The 15,062-nt window shown below is 41.4% G+C and overlaps 2 protein-coding genes across 2 annotated transcripts in view; one reads left to right on the forward strand and one right to left on the reverse strand.

The window, feature by feature from the left end:
• The first annotated feature begins 1,215 nt into the window (after positions 1-1,215).
• On the forward strand, positions 1,216-8,293 carry ranbp1 (RAN binding protein 1). The gene is made up of 6 exons (XM_034150875.1): positions 1,216-1,381; positions 3,166-3,299; positions 3,543-3,700; positions 4,587-4,715; positions 5,884-5,952; positions 7,156-8,293. Exons 1-6 carry the CDS (start codon positions 1,367-1,369, stop codon positions 7,317-7,319), a joined length of 669 nt encoding a protein of 222 aa, XP_034006766.1. The 5' UTR covers positions 1,216-1,366; the 3' UTR covers positions 7,320-8,293.
• Positions 8,294-9,161: 868 nt separating this feature from the next.
• zdhhc8b (zinc finger DHHC-type palmitoyltransferase 8b) overlaps positions 9,162-15,062 on the reverse strand; it is a 90,534-nt gene continuing 84,633 nt past the window's right edge. Inside the window, exons 10-11 of the mRNA XM_034150883.1 lie at positions 13,625-14,673; positions 9,162-12,795 (exon numbers count right to left, since the gene is read on the reverse strand). Coding sequence (XP_034006774.1) covers positions 12,681-12,795; positions 13,625-14,673 — 1,164 coding nt within the window. The 3' untranslated portion in view covers positions 9,162-12,680. The remainder of the gene's footprint in view (positions 12,796-13,624; positions 14,674-15,062) is intronic.

Raw genomic sequence — 15,062 nt, forward strand, 5'->3', positions numbered from 1 at the left:
TCTTAATACCTTCTTTGGGGGCCCCCTTCTGGTCCGGGGCCCCAAGCAGTTGCCTGCCTTGCCTGTTCGCAAGGTGCGCCCCTGTGTGTGTGAGTGAGTTGGAAGCAGTGTTTGAAATAGTTTGTGATGGTGGATGCTACTAAAAGGAACAACAGACTCTACCAAGTGAGGAGAAAGTTGGGAGTTGGATAGTTTTCCTAGCTCCAGCACAAAGGAGGATTATAAATTTAACACAAAAAGAAAATGTGTGTTTGGTAGATTATTTCTTTGTTGTAACAATGCTTCTTTGCAATAAATCTTATGCCGTTGGAAAGCCTGTTTACTTAACTTTCAAATGGTGCCACATTTGTGAGGAACATGCAGCAGAGCTGAGTATATGTGGGTTGCACCCATGAAAAAATTGACAAATCTCTACTTTCATAAACAAGATTATTTGCAGAAAAGGACTTCTTATAATGAGTTCCTGTTTCTTCTACTGGATCGAACCAACACCAGACTACCTGGGTAGAACATTGGCTTCATATTTTGTTTATTTTCAGAGCTCTATTTTGTTTGTTGTGTTTATTTTGTTTATTACTTTTTCCACTTTCAGTCAAGTTGAAAGAGTTGTAAGACATTTGGGTTTCACCGGGGTGAACTCCTCATTGAAAATAACCTTTTACATACATCATTTGATTGTGTATTGAGAGTTACAATACATCTTATCTGATAATTTACAATTATGAAGTACTTGTGCTTGTTCAATTGTATTTCTACTCCACCACCTTTTGAAAGCCAGCAATATGTTATGTATTACTCCACTGCATTTACATGACAGCTTTAGTTATTTTACAGATTCTGATTTGTAGCTAATACGAAATATTAATCAACTAATAAATACATATATAGATATCCAGCATGAGTACACAAAGGAGGCTTACAGCAGTGATATACACATTAATACATAAATAATCAAAATACAATCATTTGATATAGGCTATATTATTATGAAATAGGCCAAATAATAACAAGTACGTTCATAACAAGTACTACGTTTGGTTCTTGACGTATATTTTGATGCAAAAACGTTTGTTTGTAAGTAAGATTTTGAATTAAGGAAATGTACTCGTTACAGAGTTTTATTTTAAAATGTTGTATTGCTACTTTAACCTAAATAAATATATTGTTGTTGTAGTTGTTTTCCACCAGTGAGAAACATGGTCCCAGAGACACGAGAGGCGGTGCGCGCGCTGTCATAATGTGGGCGCGGGCATACGTAGGAAATTCGGCGCGCGAAAGCTGAAGCCGGAAGTAAGGAGCTGAGGGGAGAAGGCGGACAATTCTTCGATCAAACTACTCGCAGCATCTTTAAACATCCTCTTTTAATATGGCAGACCCAAAGGTGAGGACAACTATTTTAGGTCATCCAGTGCACCATGTTCACCCTGAAGTCAACATTTTGTTCCAAACATGTTATTTTATATGTTTAAATCGGACAAAGTTTCTAAAGGAAACAGGGGGGTAGAAATGCCGACTGATATATTCCCTGATGCTAATTCAAGGCTAGTGAAAGCTTGAGCAAACTGACAGACAACTGGAAATGTGCAAAGCTAGATTTCATACTCTAACGCTTTCATTTGAAGCTAAAAAACTACTCAAGTTTGCAGACAGTCTGCATGCTAACATTAGCCCCTCTAATCATTAGCTATAAGCACAACAGTTGCTAACAATTCTATTCTACTGTTAGCATCCTAGCATGGGGCTAGCGACTGCGTATTATCGGGCATTCAGCAGTCACAATGCTCCACTAATTTGTAGTGACAGTTAGCCTAAACACATGTCAGCTAAATCAACTGCAACGTTAACGGTGTTAAAAAAGACACCGAGGTGTGAAAAGACAAACGTTTAATGTTAGCGAACGGCTAGCATGCTAGTGAAAGGCCTCCTTGTTAGCTCTGCAACTTCACAATGAGTTGTCTGGAAAAAACAAAGTTGAAATAACTATTTGTTCCCAGTACACAGATTAATGTAACTGGCATAAAGCCAAACCTTAAGCATACACATATAGCCCATCAAGCCAGTTGCCGTTTTATTCAATTAATTATTCCGTTATTGCAATATATTTGGCATCAGTAGCCGTTGTGTAGCTCATCTCCCGTAGTTAGCAGTGGGATGGAGCTAACTTGCTAACTAGTGAAGCCTGTGAGCATAAAGGGTTTCCAACCTGAAGAAAGGAAAGTCTCCCGCGTTTGCTCAGTTTCATATCCGTTACATGGTGTAAAGTAACTTGAGTAGATGTACTCGGGTATTGTACTTGAGTACAATTTTGAGGTACTTGAGTATTTTAAATGTACTTGCTGCTTTGTACTTCTACTCCACTACAATTCAGAGGCAAATGGTGTACTTTTACTCCACTACATTTGTTTACTTTGCAGATTTGGATGAATGATGTGAAATATTATCAACACTTAAATCAGACTTAAGTTACACATGGAGTAAATTCACAAGCTACCCTGCAGTATACAAAGTAATTACAATTAGTTGGACCTTTTTTTAACAGCTTGATAAACACATCAATATTTATAATCGAAACATAAAATATATATTTTCGGAAATGGGCCGATCTGATTGAGCATTTTAGCTTTTTCTTACTTCAAGTTTATTTAAATACAACATTTATTGAGTAACATTTTGAATACAGGAGTTTTACTTGTAACAGAGTATTCTTACACTTTGGTACTTTTACTCAGGTACAAGATCTGAGCATTTCTCACACCTCTGCTTTTCACAAGGTCAAAAAACATGCACACTTTTGAATGCATCACATTCTTCTGCATGCAGAATGTGTTCGTGCCATATTAGTAGCACGCTTTTAATCGTATGCACATCAGCGTGAGAATATGCAAACCCCAAATAGAATTAAAGATGCTTGGCTCAGCAATAGCGATTTACTAAAGGCTCTGCCAGTTCCCATACAAAAGCTATACTTAACCAATGAGCTCCTAAATCCCTCCATTGAAGCATCCGTGGCCTGTTGGACAATTGTCAGAAGTCATTTGGTTCTAGCACGTTTTAAAGAGTCACACTGGCTGATTCCACGCGCCTAATTACTCGCACTTGACTCTAAATCTCTGACACAGATAATCAGACTTTCTTTACTAACTCATCCATTGCTTTTCCTTGTAGGACCAGGAGGAGCCCGAAACCACTGCAGATACCGCAGAGGACTCTAATCATGATCCCCAATTCGAGCCCATTGTTTCTCTTCCTGAGCAGGATGTGAAAACATTAGAAGAGGATGAGGAGGAACTCTTTAAAATGTAAGTCTGTAGTCTTATTCAAAGACCCCACAAGTTTCTTTTATATAGGCTTTTTGCACTACTTTTTATTTTGTTATATATGTTGCATTGTTGGAGGAGCTCAGGCCAGAAGAATTTCATTGCCATTTCTACACTGTAGCTTTGTGCATATGACAATAAAACCTTTGAGTCTTATTTGTTTTAATTTAAATGATGTGATATTTGCTGAACAACTAGTAAGCCAGTTTACCTTTGTGTTCCCAGGCGGGCTAAACTATATCGTTTTGCCTCTGAGAACGAGCCCGCAGAGTGGAAGGAGAGGGGAACCGGCGACGTGAAGCTGCTGAAACACAGAGAGAAGGGAACGATCCGCCTCCTGATGAGGAGAGACCGAACCTTGAAGATCTGTGCCAACCATAACAGTGAGTCAATTTGATCAATATAAGTTATAGTGCAATTTTATATCGCAACACCAAATAAATTACAAAGAGGCGGGAATAACTTGTATCAACTGACAATAAATACATGTCAAACTTAAGTATGTATGCTATACAGCAGTGGTTCCCAACCTTTTTCAACTCAGGGCCCACTTACGAATCTACATTCTTTTTCGTGGCCCACATTCAACCATAAACAATACGGAGGCTAAATAAAGTTCTGATTGGTCAATTCGGAACATGTGACATGTTGTAAATCCAGTAGAACAGACCGCTGTGAAGGACTGTAATGACTGTTGCTAAGGAGGATCGAGAAGGAGAAAGGAAAAGAGGTTCAAATAAAAACAAATCTTAATAATGAAATGTTTCCACACAAATCAGAATGTTTTGCAAATTATTTGGCGGCCCACTTGCAAAGCAAAGGCCCACATGTTGGGAACCGCTGCTATATAGTGTATATAGCAAAAATATAGTGTGTGCATATTTCTATTTGAGTTCCTTTCACACTAATGCCTTCTAAGCACATATGTAGGGACTCGCACTACTAAGAAGTCTGTATCGATTTGCATTGCAATTTCAGCACATTATTTAATTTACATGAATTTCACATATAGTTTCACATATAGTGCCCTTCTGTCTGTCTGTGTGTGTGTGTGTGTGTGAAAATGAATGGTAACAGAAGAAGCAATGTTGATACAATCAATATGGTGAATATATGGAACACAAAATAAAGGATACTCAAGGATATACGACTCATATGGACATTGTTTTATCGTCTGGAACAAAGTTCTCCCGTCCCTCAGTGGCTTAAGTATAGATTAGGTTAAAAAGTCACTCCAGTTAACTTAATTCTCCTTCTTGTGACCTGCAGTTACGCCGGCCATGGACCTGAGGCCCAACGCTGGCAGTGACCGGGCGTGGGTCTGGAACACACTAGCAGATTATGCTGACGAAAGCCCCAAACCTGAATACCTGGCAATACGCTTTTTAAATGCAGAGAGTAAGTATTTATACATTAAATCCAGTGAAGTGAAAAAAAACGGTCCATTCTCTGCATCTAACTCCGTCATACAGCAGCCCTTTGATGTGAACACACACTCACTCTCTCCGTCATACAGCAGCCCTTTGATGTGAACACACACTCACTCTCTCCGTCATACAGCAGCCCTTTGATGTGAACACACTCTCACTCTCTCCGTCATACAGCAGCCCTTTGATGTGAACACACTCTCACCTCTCCGCATACAGCAGCCTTTGATGTGAACACACACTCACTCTCTGTGGTCATACAGTAGCCCTTTGATGTGAACCACACTCTCACTCTCCGTCATACAGCAGCCCTTTGATGTGAAACACACTCACTACTCTGTGTCATACAGTAGCCCTTTGATGTGAACACACTCTCACTCTCCGTCATACAGCAGCCCTTTGATGTGTGAACACACTCTACACTCTCTCCGTCATACAGTAGCCCTTTGACTGTGAACACACACTCACTCTCCTGGTCATACAGCAAGGCGCCTTTGATGTGAAACACACTCTCACTCTCCGTCATACAAGCAGCCCTTTGATGTGAACACACTCTCACCTCTCCGTCATACAGCAGCCCTTTGATGTGAATACACTCTCTCTCCGTCATACAGTAGCCCTTTGATGTGAACCACTCTCACTCTCCTCCGTTCATACAGTAGCCCTTTGATGTGAACACACTCTCACTCTCCGTCATACAGTAGCCCTTTGATGTGAACACACTCTCACTCTCCGTCATACAGCAGCCCTTTGATGTGAACACACACTCACTCTCTTCGTCATACAGTAGCCCTTTGATGTGAACACACTCTCACTCTCTCCGTCATACAGTAGCCCTTTGATGTGAACACACACTCACTCTCTCCGTCATACAGCAGCCCTTTGATGTGAACACACTCTCACTCTCCGTCATACAGTAGCCCTTTGATGTGAACACACACTCACTCTCTGCGTCATACAGTAGCCCTTTGATGTGAACACACACTCACTCTCCGTCATACAGCAGCCCTTTGATGTGAACACACACTCACTCTCTCCGTCATACAGCAGCCCTTTGATGTGAATACACACTCACTCTCTCCGTCATACAGCAGCCCTTTGATGTGAATACACACTCACTCTCTCCGTTGTGTTTGCAGATGCTCAGAAGTTCAAGGTGAAGTTTGAGGAGTGCCAGGCGGAGGTCAGAAAAAGTCTAGCCGACACAGGTACGTAAAACAAATGTCTTATCCAGAATATGCTTAGATTAGATTGAATGTTTCTCAACAAATGTGGAAGTGTGTGTGTGACCATCGCTTTTACAATTGAGTCATTTCAGATGTGTAAATGGTTTACTAAGATTTGTAAGGTGGTAGCATGACATTATTTTCATGACTCAAACACACTGAGGGTTTAGTGTTGTGATTTAGACTTGTTTATATTCAATTCAAACTAGGTGTAACATTATGTAAACCTGACACAAACAGTAAGGACATTTGTGTTGGGTAGATGATTTCTTTGTGGTAACAATGCTTCTTGGCAAAACATCTTATACCGTTGGAAAGCCTGTTAATTTACAAATGGTGCCACAAATGCATGTCCCTCATAAACGTGGCACCATGTAAAAAGGTAAATAAACAGGCTTTTTGTGTTAAGATTGACAGGGATGCAGACTCACTCTGTTTTTTGCTGTTCACTCCGGCCTAGAACTTTTTTCTGACTGCTAGATAACCGCGCAGAACGTAGTACTTCACCTGCTTTCTGATAAGCTGGTGTCAGTACGTTCTGCTACATTACAATCCCGATTGATCACATCACCAGTTATCTGATCGTATGTTATCAGGGTGTCTGCGGGGTTTTAAAAAGTATTACAAGTATTAAACGGCATTTTCCAAGGTATTACATTTTGTAGCTTGTTTTCAATGAGTATATCAATTGTCCAAAGAGGTTGTATTCTACAGTCTGCCTGAATGTAATCATTGCGTAGGTGTGTAGTGTGATTCTGTGTAGTTTATTTATGGCATCCCGTTGGATTTGACATCATCAGAACAGGACATCGCACGCTCACTGCTCGATAGCGCGCGAAGGTCCGTTTACGCCGGTTGTTAAACAACATCGTTATGGGGAAATGCAAGTTTGCGTCCAAATGGTTGGAAGATAAGGAGGAAGGACAATCAATACTGTATATAGTACATGTGAGGTAAAGTGTGTCGCCAAGGTAACCGATTAAAACTCCAAGTGGCGATGAGGTCTTCAAATGTATGGAAAGGGTCTTAAAAGGTCTTACATTTGACGTCAGGATCCCTGCATATACCCTGGTTATGTTCTTGATAGTAATGTAAGATGCAAAGTTTAAATATTAGCATTGTTTTGAGTTGTGTTCAAAACGTTCACAAATAATTGACAGCATGTTTTCACTGTTTTGGCCGCAGGCGACACCGATAGCGCGAACAAAGTGGCAGAGAAGCTGGAGGAACTCTCCGTCAAAGAAAAGGCATCAGAAGAAAACAAGACAAAGGTCAAAAAGGAGGTGAAGAAGGAGGAGGTGAAGAAGGAGGAGGTGAAGGAAGAGAAGGTGAAGGAGGAGAAGAATTGAGAACCAAGAACTTGCTTTGCTGATCTTCAACTTATCAGTCTTTCCTCTTTTTTCTACAATAGACTCTTAAATGAACAGAATTTGGACACTTGCATATTGTTAGTATTTTTTTTTTTTTTATTATCTGTTTTGCCTCAAGATCACAAATCATTGATGCCACTGGGGGGAGGGGGGGGGGATACAAGATAATGAATTTAAGAAAAAATAAAAAGCCCATTCCTTGCACCTTGGACTGCCACGCTGTCCATCCTCGCCATCTACAGTTAAATGTTACGAGCTGTGAAGCAGGCTTGTGACCGTGACATTCCTACATTGGGGTCTTTTTTTAGTTTTGTTATTCTGAAGCAGTGTGGGAGAAGAGAATGTAGCACAGGGTCAGGGACCAGGCATTATAGAGGTGCATTATACCTGTAAAATCCCATAATGCATCACAGTGAGCCATCTTAACCCTGTCCACTGTCAATGCGTCCACTGTGAGAGTCAGCAAGTGAGGAGAAAAAAGACTTCTCAGTGGACGCCTTGTAGCAGTACTTTCCGGTTCCTTCTTTCGTCAGTACTGATCGGAGAGGAATCCACTCCAGACATTCGAGGGTCATCAGATGCAGAATCCACTCATCTAAGCATTTAATTTCTTTCCTTTTTTTTGTGTTATTATCTTAAAATGTCCAAACGGTTCATCGTCAGAGCGGCGGCGCTCTGACTTAAGTTCCTCACCAGGAAAATTGAGTTTCTATTTAGATCATAACATTCCCAGACTGTAAGCATGTAGAGTGTATGTAACCGAGTGCCCTTTCTGATCTGTGTGCACACCACCCTCCTTTTCTTTCCACTAATGGAGTTCATAACCTCGCCTCTATAAAGTGCATCCAAGTGCCAGTGCATCTGTAAATACATGGTTGAAATGTTGCTTTTCATTTGCACTCAAATGATTTGAAATGTTTCCGCTACCTTCGAATAAAAACTGTCAAAGACCACCTTTGCCTTTTTGTATCAAAATCCCTCGCTTCCTGGGATAGATGATGATAAAATGTGCTAAGAAATACACAAAAGTACAAAGCTATATGCTAAGAAATATAGTTTTAACCCTTGTGTTGTGTTCAAAAGCTGTTATCGTTCATGGTGTTCGCGGGTCAATTTAGACCCATGATTTATCTCAGTCCAAAACACACAAAATGACTCATCCAATATTATTTTAAATACATCATAACTAACTTATTATGCATTCATAACCGTACAATCCTGTTATTTTATTTTATGGCCCCAAAACACATTACACCACATATGGCACACGTGCATGTGTGTGTTCAGGTTCAAGTGTTGGTGTACATATTCTTTGAGAAAGGTTGAGTTCCCGTGGGGGGAGGGAGGGGAGACGAGGTGCATGTTGCGAAAAATTATTGTTAGAGTGGATGAAGGGGGTGGGGGAGGGGCGTCTAAAGTCAAAGATGAATCTTGATTGGGTCAAATTTGACTCAGTCACCCAAAACAATTCTGCCGGGTCTCCCCAGACCAACACCAAATTATACACTTTTTTTAAGAGACCTTCAGACTTGGCTAAAATGGTAAAAATCAGTTTTGTAGTGTTTATATAGCTGTTGTGGAGGATATCATGAAGCCTTGTTGCGATAAAAAAAAACGAGCGTAGTTATAATATATTTTTAACTTGAAACGGGTCATGGGAGACCCGAACACAACATAAGGGTTAAAGGAGTTAATGGCATTTGCAAACATTCACTTGGTTTGCATTCTCTTATAAATGTCAATGTAATTATTATTTGAACAGACTATACAAGAAATAACAATGCTGTGCAGATTATTAATTCACAAGAATGAATTCACTCCAAGAGTTGAACACTTTTATTTACTCTGCTCATTGGGAAATATTTCCTCTTCACAAAAATAGGAACGCATTTACATTTATAGTATATTCTATATTTTAATACATAATGATCTTTCTATTTGAGCTTCAGAAAACACATCAACTCGCGGCTGATAAATGAAACAGATTACTTTTTTCTGACTGTCAGGAATGCTCCCTGACCTGCAGCGATGTCCATCCCCAAATAAAAGAACGTTGGACTAATGGCAGTCATCTTAAAGAGGAATGACATCGATCGTGTTTCGATATGTGTTTGTGATAGACTCTTATTTTCAGAAACTCAGGTATTTCATTACGATCCAGTTTGCAGTTTCACCGACAAAAAACCCATCAGATCTCCCCAAAAAACATCCTTTCAAACTTCAGCCTCACAACAATTCAAAAATACATGACTTATATAGATTATTATCCTGTTTCTCAACATTACTGTGTTCATGGTAAGGCAGCTGGGTGAGACCTTAGTAGGGGGAACACTCACTACCTCAGTTATTGACCTTTGCACCCTGATCTCTGGACAAAGGAAAGGATGAATGCACCAGAAACGGGAAGAAAACATATTCTTGAAAAAGTGATTCAATTTCCTTTACCGTGTACATCCGCCTTTCCTCCAGAACCATCCGCTCTTAAAGGGACAGTACACCGCCAAATTCATATTTTCCTTTTACCTGTAGTGCCATTTATCAATTTAGATTGTCTTGTCGTGAGAAATGGCTATGAAAATATCGGCCTTCTCTCGCATATAATGTAAATCCAAACCATCTTAATTGATAAATAGCATAACAAGTAAGAGGATATTAATTCATATTTTAGATTTTGTGCTGAACTGTCCCTTTAAATGTTACCCAGTCCTATTTAGCTCCATTTACTGCTTGATACATAACACTAACGGTAATTCATTGCCCCATAGTGTACAATAGTTTTCAACCAGTAATGCGTTATCTTCTCAAAAGGCAACAATGGTTTATTTGTCATGCAAATTGCAGTCGGACCAAATCCACCACTTCCAACATCCATGTCAATTCTGGCTTATTCTTTCATATTCAGTTCATGCAAATTAAAACCTTCCACTTACATAATACTAGTCTGTTTAATGGTAAAAATTAATAAAACATTTTAGACTTTAAAGCAACAAAAGAGAAAGGTTTTGTATCTCTGAGTAGCAGGAGATACTGGAGCTGTACCAGACAGCTGCTGCAAATTCATTTGACATTTTCAGTCTTCCTGATGTCACCCATTCACCGTCTTTGAGAAATTAAGGGGGTGTGTAGTCACTTTTTGGCACTGAAATCTCAAGGCATCTTCAATTAAAAGCCCAATATGTGCACACATTTCCCTTCCTCACATCACTTATCCTGTAATAACATTTCATAATCCTTTCTTATACACTTCAAGGCAGAACATTGACTTTTCTTCTTATAATGACTTCATTTATTTACTGAATTTATAATTTATTAAGAAAAAAAAACTCCACTCAAAATAAAAACATCCATTCCAGGCTTAGTAAAGTGTATAAAAAAAGATGTATCAAACATAGCTTTTGAAAGGTTGGCTATATAAAAATGAAACAAACCCATAAAAAAAAAAATAGAAACAGAATAATGAATAAGCAACCAGTTATCTTCATTTCACTACATGGGACGATGGCTTGTACACCTCTTTCCATTCCTATGATTATAACATAAACAACTAACAAACTAAACACAATTTCTTATTTTTTCTTCAGACAGAAAACAGAAAATCGTTTTGGTTGTGCAAGGCTGGACTCGTTCTGACTCTTGTGATGAGGTAATGTTATCTTTCAGAACAGAATCTATCCGTCCTGCACTCGTGTCGTGTTGAAATCACCCGACTGAACTCCACTAAAACAAACAGAGGACGATGTACTGCACCTTTAAGAAGGGAATACAAGGGGCTAGTATAATCAAACCCTATCATGTAGCATCTCTGCTGGTTGCATTCAGTCCTGAGAAACTTAATTTTGATGAAATGAACCATGTCAGGAATTAAATGCAATGAGCCAGTCATATATGAGACAGGTTGCCCATTATCCAGCTTAGTACACGGCTGCTCACTAAAGAAATCAACAATTTGACTCGCACTATAGATTTAGTTTTCTTGCTTTTGTTCTGTTGCATTTACGTGGAACAATTTAGTCATCATGGATCCAAAGTGTTGTGCTAACCACAAATATAAAATGTAATATTCAAATAGTATTCCACAGTGTTTTTTGTGAAGGCGGGACACTAATTTTTTTTTTTTTTTGCAACAACTGACGTAAAATTGACCGGGCTTCTTCCCGCAGATGAATACGACTGCACATAGTCCCTTCATCAGAGCAGCAGTCTGCTATCGAAAAAGAACAGACTGTTGAATGTCCAAATTGACCAATCAGAATCAAGTATTCAATTTAGCTGTGTAATCAAGAGTGGTGCAGGAATGAGTCCTAAAACACGGAAATTAGTTAGTATTTTAAAACTTCCTGGTCTCCAAGTTAGCCATTTTGAAAGTGTTTTTGGTTTGACCGCTGAAATAAGGTCTGTAGTCAACACAAGCTGAAGAGACGTTCAAAACATAAAATACATCAGTAAATAAATACCCCCTGCAGATGTCAACAAGTGACGATATAAACTACTAAACGTAATCTTGCGTCATCCTTTAGCTTAGCACAGGTAATGCACAGCCATGCAACAGCCATATGATCGTCAAGTGGTGTTAATATGTGGCGATGACCCTGCTAAACAACACGTGTAAAGTATCATAAATGTGTGTTTGCCATAGATCGTATTTTCTGCAACAAACTTGAATCCAATGGAGCAATCCCCTTATCCAGGGACCCCTTGCGATGCTAACTTCTGGGTTAGCCTACAACACATGTCATCACTGCACCACTCTATATGCTAAATCTCAATGGATTTTGATTGCAACCACCAGACATGATATGATACGACTTCCCTTTCTCGATATCCCCCTTTCTGAGATATTCATCACTTGTGTCTATGCATGAGGTGCTGATCTAAATGACCCCTCCTCCATCACTTCTCAAATAATACTAATACTCTGGAGAAGGCATGAAAAGTACACGTTAATGTGAAGCACCTTGAGGTCAATCCACTCAGAAAAAAAATGTGTTTTCTCACAGAGCTCCATGGTCGGGATGTCGGTGTTGAATCGTGGGTTTTTGTTCAGCCTTCAGCAAAGTTTGTGAGACATTCGGATCAACATTCGCTCCATGACCACAGCTCAGAGACAACAGTAATAACATTAACAGTCCACTTTTAACCACCAAGATGATGCGCCACAAAATGTTAACAACAAAACACTCCTTACACACACTGTATCTGACAAACAACCCCTCACACACACACACACACAGGCATTTGGCTAGACGGACCCACAGAAGGGCAGACAGATCCTCTGATTGGACAATAACTGTTGCCCCATGTTATTGAGATATTGAGGGCGGTCGTTGGAGGTGGATCGTCTCACACTGATATCTCATACGTGGTGCCTCCTACACCCGTCACCTTTTTGACGTTACTGTGACGGCTGGGGCTCAGGGTGGGACAGTCCATCTGCCCGTTTACTTTCATGGCCTCTCTGAGTGGGAAGAGAAGAGCGAGGACAATTATTTAACACAAGATTCAACACAAACCTAAACAGTAAGGGTCGTAGCAACATGCAGGTTAGTTCAGGCGCTCTGGACAGTTTCATATGAAAATAACAGAGGAGATGCATAGACAGTTGGTAAGATAAAGGGCTGGGCAATATAGCATTATATATAAATATAATCGTATGAGGCTAGATATTGTGTTAGATTCTGGATAGTGTTGAAAGTGTCCTTCCCTGGTTTTAAAAGGTGAGTAATTTGCTTTGTTTTAGCAGCTTAGTCATGATATCTACATAACTGATGATTGTTTATTAAATATCTCATTGTGTAAACATTTATAAAAGCTCTCATAGTCAGCCATACGATATCGTCACACTATCTATATTGGGGTATTTGTTCAAATACATTGTAATGTTTTAAATAATCCATATCGCCCAGCCCTAGTTGGAAGTGTCCTTGTTAGTGAGACTTGGAGATGTTAGATGAAATAAATAAAAAGCATGCAAAACAAAAAGAAATGAGTAGTTACACAGCTTTATTAACTTGTGAAATAATACAAAAATTGATATTTTTACTAGAAAGGCGAACATATAAATTCCCAAAATACATGTAAGAATTCACACCAGACAGTTTTAAACATGAATAAATGGACTTAACAGTTAGACAAACACCGTATACAAACGCTACACATTGCCTCGGTTAGGACTAGTGCTCTAGTGCCCCTCAATCTGTGTGTGTCCAGCAGGAGGAGCAGGGTCTCCAGCGGGAACACATTCAAAGCATGCAGTCCCTCAGGGGGGGGGACGTTAGGTTTCATACCTTGGGCCCCCCAGACGAGGGGAGTCTGTCCTCTCTAGGGCACTGATGTAGGAGAGTTTTTGGTGGGAGTAGGAGGGGGATCGGGGCATGGCGGGGGAGTGGGGTTGGTGGGCCGGGGAGCGGTAGAGACCCTCGGGGGGGGCGGCCCTGCTCTGGCTGCTGTTGCTGCTACTGTGATCCGTGTGGAGGGAGGTGGAGGAAGTCCTGGGGGCGCGGCCCAGCGTGGAGCGTAACGCTGGGGCTCGCTGCCCATAACTCACCAGCCCGACCCCCATCAGGTTGTCCCGGGACCCTCCGTAGGCGGGAGGTGTGGGGCCTCTGGAGACGGAGCCACGAGGCCCGTCCGGGTAGCAAACACTCGGGGGTAAACCGTAACCCCCGTCAAACACGCCAGAGTCCTGGGCGTAGATGTGGGTCTGAGAGCGCCCGTGAATAATCTGCCGTTTCTCCCGCTCCTCCATGTCCTTCCGCTCCTGGATGGAGGCCATGATGGTCTGGGAGAGGTTGTCGTAGCGCACGGGGGACGGGTCGCGGTCCCGCAGGTGAGGGGAGGGCTGCCGGCCCACCGCTCTTTGGTGCATCACCGGACTGTAGGCGGAGGAAACCTGGTGCCTCTGCATGTCCGTTTCCCGGATGTGGCACATTTTGGTGGGCAGGTAGGGCGAGTGGAAGCCGCTGGAGGGGATCCCGCGGTGGGACGGGCACTCGCTGGGGGGGGCCGCTGGAGAGATGCTGGGGTTCAGCAGGCTGTCGTAGGAGAGGCTGCCGTTGCGGTTGGACAGCGTGTTGGGGGAGAAGACGCTCTTGTACGGGGTGGAGGTGAGGGTCTGCGGCTGACCCGTCTCCAGACGCCGCTGACCCTGATTCAGGCTGAGGGAGCGGGAGGTCAGGGGGTCGGAGTCCAGCTGGTGGGGGTCGGACTGGAAGGTGCGGTGGAGCGGGGCGTTGGTGTACTCCGGCAGGTCCAGGTTCGGCTCGGATCGGTAGTCGTGACCGCGGACGCCCTCTTCCAAGATGGCCGAGGTCTTCCGCTCATCTGGCATGACAATCTGAGGAGCAGAAAAACCCGTCAGATCTTTGTGGAGCTGTGAGGGAAGTGTTTGTCCCTAACAGCTGCTATGGAAAGCTGAACAAGCCATAACACCGTGGCTATAGAGAGCTGTAGGAGTCTTAAAACCTAAAGAAAACACTTTTACCATTGTGGTTCCCTCATCTCAAAGTCATATGGTTTTTAATGTTTTTAAACTAAAGCATGAGAGATTTTAAAGTGTTGTCCTTTGAAATAAAATCCACCAGTAAATACCAAACTTGTGAATGGTGAAGCTTTTATGTGTCCTAAAAAGGCGGTAAATGAGACTGCAAAGGAGGGGACATTAAACTTAATCACGCAGAAAATCTACTCCTTAGTTTGAGATGCCTTTTATGTCTGGCATTTAGT

The sequence above is a fragment of the Trematomus bernacchii genome, unplaced genomic scaffold (genome assembly GCF_902827165.1).
Source record: "Trematomus bernacchii unplaced genomic scaffold, fTreBer1.1, whole genome shotgun sequence".
NCBI classification, from domain to species: Eukaryota; Metazoa; Chordata; class Actinopteri; order Perciformes; family Nototheniidae; genus Trematomus; species Trematomus bernacchii.

Excerpts from the sequence above, each read along its gene's own strand:
- ranbp1 (XM_034150875.1), top strand. Across the intron at positions 3,701-4,586 it reads GATCTGTGCCAACCATAACA|TTACGCCGGCCATGGACCTG; the intron begins GTGAGTCAATTT and ends TGTGACCTGCAG. Across the intron at positions 5,953-7,155 it reads AAAAAGTCTAGCCGACACAG|GCGACACCGATAGCGCGAAC; the intron begins GTACGTAAAACA and ends TTTTGGCCGCAG.